This window comes from Candoia aspera, chromosome 7 (assembly GCF_035149785.1).
Source record: "Candoia aspera isolate rCanAsp1 chromosome 7, rCanAsp1.hap2, whole genome shotgun sequence".
NCBI lineage: Eukaryota > Metazoa > Chordata > Lepidosauria > Squamata > Boidae > Candoia > Candoia aspera.
Genome location: NC_086159.1, coordinates 75261031 through 75273670, shown reverse-complemented (window position 1 = coordinate 75273670; position 12640 = coordinate 75261031). Strand labels below are relative to the sequence as shown.

Below are 12640 nucleotides of genomic sequence, written 5' to 3'. Positions count from 1 at the left end.
AACCTGTGTAGAAAACAAGGATCCAACTTGTTGTAAAGTGGCTTCCCATGTTCCTGTTCTTGAATAAGCATCCCTTTTCCTGACAAATCATGGAAGGTTGTTAAATTTATGAAAAAAGGTGGTGTTCCTATATCTTTCTCTCTAGTTTACGAAAAAGTGGTAATCCTTTTTCATTCATCTAATGAAAAAAAGTATCCTTCCTTCCTCCCTCCCTCCTGCTGTAATATGTTATATCATGAAATATGATATCAAATAAGAAAAATGGATCCATATATTGTAGCAGCTCATGTTACACTTGCAAATTATAATCAATTTAACACCTCCTGAATTCCTCCAGATAGTCTGCTGTTTATCAATTACTTTCTGGGTTCCATTCACCATGTTAACTGTTGCCTTTTAACAGCCACAGTCCCACCCATTTGAGAATCAGCCCTCTGCTCCTAGGCACTCTGGGGATAGGCTGGAACCATTTAGGTCAAAGCCCTTTCTACTGGGGTGTCCCCCACCCTCACGAGGTCTATCAAGTTCTTCCTCAGTGGGGGAAATTCTGCTAGGCATTTGAATTAGCTATTGCTGAAATGTGTATCCCACACTACAAATTATTTATCAGAGTGGCTTACAACAGAATAATTGCATATAATAAACCAACCAACAAACCAAACAGGATGAAAATAGAACAATAAAAATGACAATAAAGAATTAACTCCCCCCAAATAAGATGCCCCTCTGCAAAAAGCATTCCAAAAAAGGGTATCATGCAGTTGTAGGGTCCAATTAGGACCCTAAAAACATAAAAAATTGGGACCCTAAAAACATAAAAAATATGTTTTTAACCACTCTGGGGCTTCCAACATGGAAGGCAACATAATTTCCCATTTTTTTAAAAAAAAATCTGATTCCAGCTTCATATTTCTAGATTCCTGGATTGTGGAAAAATGTCAGTTCCTTTTTGAACCTTCTCCTTCTCTAAACCCAGAGTTGTTTACCTCCATTTGCTACAATCAAACACTGTTTAAGGCTGCAATTCTATAGTTATTTACTAGGTGTATGCTCTATTGAATTCAGTGAGCCTTTTTTTTTTCACATACCTGTTTAAGATTCCTTAAGCCAGCTGAAATCAATAGCCTTAAATGTGCTATTGATCATGGAAATCTACAAGAATATTTCCAGATTCAGGGTCTGTGACCAATTTGTGACCAAACTTTCAAGTTTTCTGGCAATTTCTCTCTACGCACAGCAGGTAACCTGATGTTTATACTTGATGCTATAATTGTGCCAACATTACGAACACATTACGTGCGTTCTTAGCTTAAAACACAGCATTTGCGTTCACAGGGGACGCAAACATGGGATTTTAATAACATTGGGAAAATTCTAAGCGTTCTTACTGTGCTTCCGTTGAAATATGGTTTCATTATCTGGTCTGACTAATTCGATAACATAAACCTTGAAAAGAGTTACAGTTGACAGCTCCTGTCCACACACTTTTTTTGGTGGTGGGGGGGACGACCAGAACTTGAACAATCGCTCTTCAGGATTATCTCTTGGTATTATTTGAACATAAAACCAACCAACAAACAAAAACCGCTGCAATAACGTTGACTGCAGTTGGGTACTGTAGTTATAAACAGAAAATTGTTATAAAAAGGGAAAGTTATAAATAGACACTTGTGGCTCCCTTCGTCAGCCTTGCGCTGTATTTTTAAATTATATGTTGTCTTGGAGGGCAAGTTCAGCTAAAGGGGGAAGCTCTTAATTGAACATGCTAATGCTCCAACGTAAAAGAAGACTGCCTAAAACATGATTATTTTTTCCCATCCCGTGTTCCCCATGTATTTTGGAATTATGAATTTCAGAATTCACAGCCAACATGGCCCAACTGGGTAGGCATTCTGGGAGTCGCAGTGCCAGCACATCAAGAAGCCTTTTGTTTTATATTTCTCATATCCTATAGCCTTTTCTGTGTTTCCAAGGCTGTAGGTCACAGTTCTGTTATGAAAACTGCTGCCCGGAACTATGCACAGTCCAATTCCGAATTATTATTATTTCCCCTAAGATCATGGATGTGTGTTTGGTCAGCAGCAGAAGAGAACAATTTGGTGAACCCTGGAAAGCATGACAGTATTTTTTTTTTTTTTTTCTTCTGCAGCTTGGAGGAACGTTGTGAGACTGACTTGTATGGGATTTGCATACTGGAATGGGAACTGCAAATTGGTAGGAGAAATTATGCAAACCAGGCCTATCTGCAAAAATAGAAGGCAATATATTATGGCCTGGGTTTTAAAATGAATTGCAGGCAGTTATTTTAACCGTAAGGGAAACCTCCTGTTTGCTTTCTCTCGTGCAGAGCCACGGAGTGAAAAATAAAACTTGCAAGCTGCAACAAAGCAACGGAAATGTTGCAGCTAATGAGATGAGAGCCAATAAAATACGCACATCTGCTGACTTCTGTATCAACAGATCAGTTTCCAATCTAACAAAAAATTACCCAAGGATGCTCAATCTTATACTGAACTGAAGAAATGATGCATGTTTAATTGATTATCATTTTTATGTTATGCTGCACTTTTTAAAATCAAAACTTTAAAATAGGGATTAGGACTACAGTTGAATCATTTCTTAGCAACAGAAGGGAGTTAGTATTATATATGTATATCCTTTCAACTTTTGCCATTATTTTTATTATTTTTATTATTTTCTAATGGATTAAACTATCTTTCTGCCAAATAAACTCAAGGGGGAATTAGCAGAACTTGAAACAACAATATGCAATAGTTGGAAATGCGAATGTGTAATAGTTAAAAAACAAACAAAAAACCTAAGGAACTTATAAAATTAAAATGTAGCAGATGGTAAAAATAAATAAATTTCTCTAAAAGACAGACGAATTTCATCCACTGGCAAAAACTAGAGAAAGATGCTGAGCAGGCAGTGGCATCTGTGATGATGAGTGTGTGTTTGTGCCAAAAAAAGTCAAGATGGAAACTGTCTTTGTGTGACTGAAGCCATGACCCTTTTAGACATGGGCAGGGTTTCAATCATGTGGATGCAGTGCTACCTTGACTTTTTTGACAACCCCATCCTGTGGATGCTCCTGTTAGCAGGCTTTTGATGGGAGAAAAGGTCCAACTCTTGGGGGGAAAAATGGTGTAACAAATAAGCAAGGAAGAGTTGATATGGCCCAGGATGGATGGATTGACTGACTGTTTTATTTAAACAATTTATATTGGCCACCCATCTGACAAAAGTGACTCTTGTCAGCATAACAAATTAAAAGCAATAGTTTAGAAAACCAAACATAATGCCTGAAGTCACAAACACAACCCCCACTTAAACAAACCCAACGTTAACCAGCAGAGATCATCTAACCATCTGGCCCAGTCTTTAATGTCTTATGAAAGGCTGTCAGAATGGGCACCGACTGGATCTTTGGAGGGATCTGTTCCATAGGGTGAGCAATGCCACAGAGAATGTTCGATTCCTGGGTCCAACCAGATGACATTGTTTGATGGAAAGGACCCCTAATGTAACTCCCGATAATTTTGAACTCTTATTTTACTATTTATTTCAAAATATCTTTACAATACAAAACCCAATATCATTGCTTCATTTTCATCAATTGCATACAGGTAGTCTAAAACTGGTTGCCACATTTCCTTAAATTTCAGCTAGTTTAGTCGGAAACTTCTTATTTATATGATTTGTATATGTTGACACACCTATTTTTCTTAGGAAAAAGAAAAGTTAAAATCATAAGACATTATAGTAAGATGTATAGAAATGTATATTGATCTTTTTTTGGTCAATTTATTTTGTTGGAAAATCTTTTGTATATATGTTTTGTAGAATTTTTTTTTGTAGAAATTTTTAATGAATAAAGAGATGGTAGAAACAAAAAAGAAAGAAAGAAAGAAAGAAAGAAAGAAAGAAAGAAAGAAAGAAAGAAAGAAAGGACCTGCTGGAACTGATGGGGCAAGCAGAGACAATGGGAGACAGGCAGTCCCACAAATAGCCTGGCCCAATGCCATGTAAAGCTTTACAGGTGATGACCAGCACCTTAAATTGTGCTTGGAAGTCCACTGGGAGCCCATGCAGCTTGTGGAGCAATGATGTTATATGGGCATAACAAGAAATGCCAAAAACTGCCTTCATTGCAGTTAGACCAGCTTCTGGACCAGCTGCAGCTTTCAAATGCTCTTCAAGGGCAACCCCACGTAGAGCACATTAGAGTAATCCAGATGGGAGATGACTAAGGTGTGAGTCACTATGAGCACAACATCCTGGTCCAGGTACAGTTGGTGTACAAGATGAGCTTAAGAAAAGGTCCTCCTAGCCACAGCTGTTACTTGCTCTTTGAATAGGAGTCTTGAGTCTAGGAGGACCCCCAAGTTGCACACCAACTCTGACCACGGAATTGCCTCCCTCATGCAGAGTTAAATTTCTGGAGGACCTTACCAGGGTTGAACCAAAGCCTGTTCTTCCCCCATCCAAACCCTCACAGCCTCCAAGCCCTGGGAAAGACCCTTGGCAGCACCACTTGGCTAGTGTTGGAAGAAAGATGGTGGCACTAAGTAGCAGTGTGCAACTGGGTATCGTCAGCATACTGATGATAATGTATCCCATGCTGACAGATGACCTCACCCAGTGGCTTCTTGTAATGTTAAATAGGAGTAGGGAGAGAGTACAACCCTGAGGCACCTCACAAAGCAGAGGTCTTAGGCTCAAACTGGCTCCAGAGAAACAAAGAGAACCCAGCACGCCTCCCCTTAGCCCACCCATCCCAAGCCCACCATCAACCAGTTCAACCAATGCTGTCTTAGTACTATGGCCAGGCTTGAATTGTGACTGGAAGAAGTCCAGATAATCTACTTCTCTTGAGCTGTAGTCCAATCACCTTCTCAACAACTTTTCTTAACAAGGGAAGGTTGGAGACAGAAGAAAAATTACCAATCAAAGCAAAGAAGCAGAAGAAAAATTTTCAGTTCCATCGGGTCCAAGGCCCCCACAGAGAAACATTCACCACTACATGGACCCAACCCCTTGTCCCCTCCCAAGGGTCAGTCAAGTTCACTCTTTGTTTTCCTCTAGTGGAGCTCTACAAGTTCCTTATGCTGTTTCATCCTTCAGAGCACCTCTGGAAATCGGCAGGCCCTCTGGGATCCACATGTACAGAGAGTGTGCATAGGTGCGATCTGTTTCAAGGCCACTGTTGCTCTCTCATTCTGAGGGATGACTAAAACCTTGGTTGAACCATGTCCAGATATTCAAAGTTGGTTTTATAGTGAAGTTTCACAAAATGAATCCCACAAAGAAATTATCTTGGAGAAAAGTTGATTTCCAGAGTTTTATAGGATTCTGGAACAGACATTATTATGTGCATATGGCCAATTTGATAAAAAGATTCTTTACAGCTGATACTCACAGTTGCATAACCAGATACAAGTGGCTTGAGCTCTCATATATGTCTTCCAGTGCCACAATATTTTCATGCTTGATCCTGCATAAAAGAGAGTAGGACAAGGTAAGCCCAGGGAAAACGCATTGGTGTAATTAACTGTTTTATCTAAATCAGTGTAGAGGTTGCAGGTTCCATTTACAACTGATCTAGCGTCAGATTTAGCTACAACTCTGGAGAAATGCTAATTAGTCAGTGAATGGGAAAGTATGGCAAACAATATAGTTATATAAAATAAAAATTGGAGCAGCTGGCATTGGCCATATCAGAGATAATAGTATAATGAGTTATAGGAAACGCTAATTTTTATACAGCATATTGATTCTTAAGGTATGTTGGTTCCATCTCAGAAGATGAAAGCAAAGCATGCATGAGAATGAATAGAACGATTAGGGAATGGATTGACACTGAACAGGAAGTAAACAAGGAAGTGTGAGGTCTCCATATTTATTTAATATATTTATGGATAAATATTTAAGGAATGCTTCTAGTGATGTTAGAGGTGTGTTGGTTAGGGAGATGAATATACGTGTACTTTTGTATGCAGATGATGCCATGTTGTTGGCTAAGAACCCAAATGATTTGCAGAAAACATTAGACAGTGTGAAGCAATACAAATTTTATTTGTTCAGTCAATGTATACTGTAGGTCACCTCAATTTTCATAGAAGCTCTAGACAGCATATATAACATCAAACATAAATTAAAAACAGCATGAAAAGAAAAAAAGAAGACCCTAATTAAATAAACAATCATAGAATTATTAGCCATCAGTGTTACAGAAACAGCCCAACACTTAGGCAACAGGGACCGTCTCATCCCCATGACATCAACCCCTCCCACCCGCTCATGCAGAGAGGGCATGCTACAGACCCCGTTGGTAAGAGAATTTCGTTTGACAGGGTCCAGGAAGTGGGCTTTCTCTGAAGTAGCTCCCACCCTCTGGAACACTGTGCCCCCAGAGGTGAGGCATGCCCCTTCACTCCTGGCCTTCCAGGAGAACTTGAAGATCTGGCTCTGCTGCCTCGCCTGGGGTGGGAAGGGGAACAGTTCTTCCTGGGGGTGGTTGGCGCCATAGAGCCCACCTCACTGAATCAGATCTTATCGCCACTTGGATTTTATACTTTAACTTTTATGTATATTTGGCTATTTGTATTTGTATTTTTGTATGTTTATTGTTTTAATGTTAATTTTATTGTAAACTGCCCAGAGTCCCCCTTTTCAGGGGAGATGGGAGGTGATAAAATTTGAAAAATAAATAAATAAATAAATAAATAAATGTAGGCAAGATAGTTGTATCTGACAAGGAAATGGAGTGAAGATTGCACATTATAAAACACTTGGGAAAAACTGGAGTAGGTAGATGAATTTTTATAGCATGTTGACTAAAAATAGGAAAATGGAATGGAGAAACTGAGACATGAAAATGATGACAAGAGGTAGTTAGAACCATGACTCTTCTCTCTTTGTTATGGAGCTGAGAGTTGGATGTGCCAAGAGAAACATAAAAGTAAGTTGAATGTGGTGGTAATTCTTGGGTACTTAAGAAAGATACTGTATACGATAAAACAAGAATAGATGGATGGCTGGTGAATGAATGCAGACTGAATACCAAAATGAATGCCCAATATGAAAGAAGTAGCTGAGGTGTTTGATCATACAGAGGGAATGAATGAGGACTGAATTGCAGACCAGCTGTATGAAGGAAGAGTGAATGGGTCATGAGAAAGGCATGTTTGGATGGAGAATCCCAGTAACGAAAAAGTGAGAAACTTAAAAGATCGAAAGGCAGTAGATGAAACAAGGTATTGGCATAGCAGAATCAAGATTAGCTTGCAAGGAAGGAAAGGTATGGAGAAGTAAAATGAAATGTGTTGGTGATGGCTATCTTTTCTTTTTCTTATCGCATTCCTTTGTTTTATTTGGGTTTGACTTAATCCTCGTCTGTGCTCTGCGCAGTGTTGCTTACTCAAAAGGAGACACCGTGAAGGGAAGGATATGCTTGTATCTATGTCTCTATGCATGGTTCTTATGTGTCATTTGATCACGAAGAACATTATCCCCTGCAACATTCTCATGTATGCAGAACAATTAAACAATTATTTAAAGACAGTTCCAATGAACTAAGAGTGATGCACCTTATTTTAACACGGAAGTCATACATTAAACTGTAGGTCATCTCTGTCACAAATCCACCTGAGCTTTAGAGCCTGGGCTCATTTTAGTAACAACTTCTTAAAAAGAAGCATCATGGCTCGGTGGACCACAGTTTAATTAGCTTCTCATCAGCAAATCCTCTTGCTGGTATTACTGCTTAAACAATTTCCAGTGTGTACGATTAATTTGCATTAATCCCAAAGTGAGGAATCATTTAGCTGTAAGGAATAAAATATTAATTAAGACAAGCAGGAAATGCCACATACAAGAGGAGACCGTGCACAACTAAGAATAAACAGATAAATCTGTGCAGATTTCACAGTAAACAGGCAAAAACAGCTAATAGGCAATTCCTAGATTTAGGTTGAATACTAATTAAGTGGGATACTAACTGACCATTGGAATAGGACATCTCTATCAGCTTGTGGAAATCACTCACATTTTACAACCAGGGTAAGCATGCACACCAAAGTTGGGTATGGGAAGGGTAGCACTAAGCTGACCATGGTTTCTTTGGGGAAAAAAAAAAAAGCTAAGCAGGGGTGGATTTGGTTAATACTTGGAGGGGAGTCCACCAAGGAATTTAAAGACTGCAGTGCACATCCTGGAAGATGGCAATGGCAAACCAGTTCCATAATGTTGCCAAGAAAGCAAGATGGAGACGTCTGTGAAATCGCTGAGGGCTGAGCTCATCTCAAAGAAGTCTTTATTTTTGTGTAGTGTGGCCACCTCATTCCAATTTACCCATAACATTATTTAAGGAAATATATGCAGGAAGATGAAAACCAGCAAGCTTCAACTGTAGATAAGCAGTGCACTCACACAGCTCACTCCTTGAGGATATGGCTGGGGAATTCTGGGAGTTGGTCCACACATATTAAAGTTGCCAAGGTTGAGAAACACTGCTATATATCTATATTGCTGAAACATGCCATTTCTACCTCATAATATCTAGGTTGCCTTAATTGTTTATTCCAACGTTGCTCTGTGAAATGTGGTATTTCAAGGCAATTTTAGATCCAAAGCTAAAAGAGCCCTTCCTCAGCCCAAGAGAATTAGAGAAGAACTTTAAATAATCACTGATATACGTATTTACTTGAGAATCATCACCATATCATTGAGAAACTGAACAGAAAGTACACCTGCTCAGTTACCCACTCCTACCTATAAAGGTGCTTTAAAGAAATAAAAAGGGAAGGACATTGTGGCGAGAAGCAGTGGATCCTGCTTCTATGAGCTTGATGCCGGATTTGCTACTTTTGTGGGTTCATTTGGATCTGGGACTTCAGCCCTGAGGTCCAAGTTACAAGCGGATCCACCAAGGGCTTCTATAGCAAGGGTTTCCAAACTTTTTTCCACCACACTTCTCTTTAGCGTAATCTTGATGTAAACACCCCCCGTAAAAATCCGAAAACCAAAATGAACACAAATGAACAATGAAAACAATACAATGAAAAGGTGGGAAAGATGGGTTTATTGTAACAATGGAACTAGAAGGCTCTTCACACCTCCCTTGGACTCTGTCTGCACCTCCCCAAGGTAGGTACACCTCAGAGTTTGGGAAACCTTGTTCTATGTGGAGGGAGTATACAAAAAGTTAGGATCATGGTTGCAAACACGCAACTGAAGTCTCAATCCTTTTTTTAAAATGTGTGTTGCATGCACAGCACATGTTAAACATGGTGTGGTCATAACCAACTTGCATATTTTTTCACATGTTATACCTCAAATTAAGATGGGGATGGAGATGGAGACAGAGACAGATTCTCCTATATGCCAGATATCTATTCACTGAACCTCTGTGAATGATGTGAGAACCAGTTTGGTGCAGTGGTTAAGGCATCAGGCTAGAAACTGGGAGACCGTGAGTTCTAGTCCCCGCTTAGGCACAAAGCCAGCTGGGTGACCGTGGATCACTCACTTTCTCAGCCCTAGGAAGCAAGCAATGGCAAACCATTGCTGAAACATCTTGCCAAGAAAACTACAGGGACTTGTCCAGGCCATTGCCAGGAGTCAACACTGACTCAAAGGTACATACACTATAAATGAAACAGGACAAACTAACAGAGCTTGACTCAAAATAAGTTCATTTATCAACAGTATACAAAGCCCCATTAACTTATTTTGCAAGACTAAGAGGCTCTTTTCCAAAATTAAGCAACAGGGGGCAGCACCTGATTAACCATGGTTAGGCTTAAAGAGTAAGCAGTCTTCGAGTCTGTATTAGCAATTGGATGAGAAATCTCAGAGCTATAAAATGGATGGGGAAGTAAAAAACACGTGAGAAGTCAGCAGCAAGCCACTTCTGCATTCTTGGGAAGGAAGATGCATGGAGGTGTTCCCAAGGTCACCAAGAGTCAGGCTTGACTTGAAGACTGCCTTACTTGAAAGGATGGTCCATTATTCAAGCATTTAGCACTTTGCCCTGAAACATGGGTAGCAATCAAAATAATCTATGCTGATCATTTTGGAGTTCAAAATAATAAAAGAGGCAGAAAATTTGGTTCACAGATTCAAAATCAGCCATGGTCTGAATTTTATTCAAAGCACTGGTTCTCATAATTAAATGGGAGAAATTATTATTTGTAGAATGAGTCAACTGAAATTCCGTGATTTAAGTCTCACTAAGAGCAGTAATAGAATTAAACATGTGCATTATGTTTTCCCACTGAATGAACATAACTGAAATATAATTAATATTGGCAGAGCTATGTCCTCAATTAATCTAATAATTTAAATTTTCCAGTGTACTGGTGTAAAAGCAAATTCTGGTTCTCATGATTTTGGAAACAGATCTGACAATTGTAAGGCACTTAGTTGAACAAGCACAGAAATGTCTGTAATAAATAAATATTATGTTACATATGGAAATTATAGTCAAGAGATATTGTATTAGCACTGAAGATGCTGCCTAGTCTGGCAATGAAATGCCTGCAAGAAAACAACAAGGCTCAGAGAGCACCAAGGACGCCACAATTCAACCCTGAGCTACAGATATTGGCTTTGATTGGTATTAGCTATCTATCTGGACAGAGAGATCCTACCTTTCCTTCTGCTTTACTCTGCTATGTCATACTATAGGCAGAGGATAATATTAAGAGATATGGGGTTCTAAAATTGACGATTTTGTGTATTTGAACATTTCTTGAAGTTAATATTGTCAACCATCTATTAGAAATACGTTTTGCTTTCAATAACATCCACACTTGTTTAAAGTAAAAAATTCATTCCATGCTGTTTCCAGAACAATTTATAATTTGTTGTGAAAAAAAGCCTGTACAAATATTTCTACATAGCTTTGTATGAGAAGTTCTCATACCTATAGATTTTTTTGCAAGCAGTTTCCCCTAACAAATGCCCTTGTTATGGCTGTCTTTCCCTATGTATTCATTTCTGTACACAATTTTCCTTAATGTATTTAAAAACCTAGTCCCAGAAAACGTTTATTTGACAGCAGCAAGCACATTATTTTGATAACTTGCTCTAAGATTCAAGCTTAATTGTTTGCTGGTTTTGCTTTCAAACCAAAGGCATATGTTCTTCTCTCTAGCAACACATGCTCATCACTCTTCCTTTCTGGGGTTAGCATTCCTACAGCAGAAAAAAGGTAACAAATAGCGATCCAAAGAAATTAAAGGCTTTAGGTGAGAAATGGAAAGGAATATTGCTAAATCTAACTTACACGGACACCATTTGGTATACCTCTTCACACCTTTCAATCATTGTTTCTTCTGCAGTACATCCATAAGCCATGTCATCCACTCCTTTTTAGTCTTTAAATTTCACACCTCTCTTTTCAGGATCTGAACTTTCTTAGTCTTAGTTTAGTCTTCCTCTTGACCCATTGGCTTTCTGCTAATATTTCTTCTTAAATTCAGTCCTCATTCCTTCTTTCTATATGGTCAACCCATCTCAACATACTTCCTTCATACTGTGCCTTACTTTGTGTCCAATGCATAATTCATTCATCATCCCTTCTCTTCTTGTTCTTTCACACACGTCCCATTCCCACTGCATTCAACCCATTTTTATGCTCCTCCTGGCGTCCCCAACCCTCACGTCCATAACAAATTGGACAGAAGCACTTTCTTAGACATCCATTTTTCCTTCCTGTGACAAAATTCCATTCCTTTGCAGCACACCACATACTACCCACTATCCTCCCACTGTGTACTGAATACTTTCTATTAAATACTTAATCCTGCATATATCCATTGGATCTCAGGTTTTATTTTAAAAATGCACATGGCCAAAAGGGGGAGGGTGATTCATCATTTTCTTACACAGAAAACAGAGAGGACTGGAGGTCTGCAGAGAAAATTAAATGCTGCAAGGTAATCAACCAAAATAGATAATTACTGCAAAAATAATTAACTTTTTACAATCAGTCTAAGACAACTTGAAATGGAGCCATTTCCTTTGTGGAGAAGGGAGAGGAATGGGAAAAAGCAATTAGTCAAGTTTTCACTTTTACATAGAGACAGAACTTTTTTCAGTTCAGAAGGCTACGGAGGATGGAATATTCTTTTTTTTTCCTCTTGTGGGGAAGGGGGGCTGTTGACTCTTAAAATGAGAATGTGGAACCTTTTGGCAGCCACAAAGTTAGAAAATGATACTCCCCATGATGTAGTTTTGCTGATGAACTTTGCAATGCAACCTAGGATTGTTTGAGGAGCTACAAAATAGGTAGTGAAGCACAAGTGCATGTTATAGCTTCCTTCTCTGTGATGTGAACTTTAATTTCATGGTAAGCCAGATCAGAACTCTTCAATCTGAATTTGCAGAGAAAGAGAAACAGAGAGAACATCACTAGCACCAGACTAATTTGGTAGATGATAACACAAGTATTAATATCTAATTTGGTAAATGTCAACACAAGTATTATTCAGCTGTATTTTTAAAAAAAAGAGATTGCAAAACTAAGTTACACTGACTAAATGTACAATTTGGGGAAAGCGAACTGTTGGTTTAAAGTTCATTTATTTACTGAAACAAACAATACATCTCAGAGTAGAAAGAGTCTATTCAA

The 12640-nt window shown here is 38.8% G+C and overlaps 1 protein-coding gene across 1 annotated transcript in view; it reads right to left on the bottom strand.

Annotated features, from left to right (window-relative positions):
- CAMK1D (calcium/calmodulin dependent protein kinase ID) overlaps positions 1 to 12640 on the bottom strand; it is a 225370-nt gene that overhangs the window by 86948 nt on the left and 125782 nt on the right. The window contains exon 3 of the mRNA XM_063308179.1: positions 5423 to 5497. Coding sequence (XP_063164249.1) covers positions 5423 to 5497 — 75 coding nt within the window. The remainder of the gene's footprint in view (positions 1 to 5422; positions 5498 to 12640) is intronic.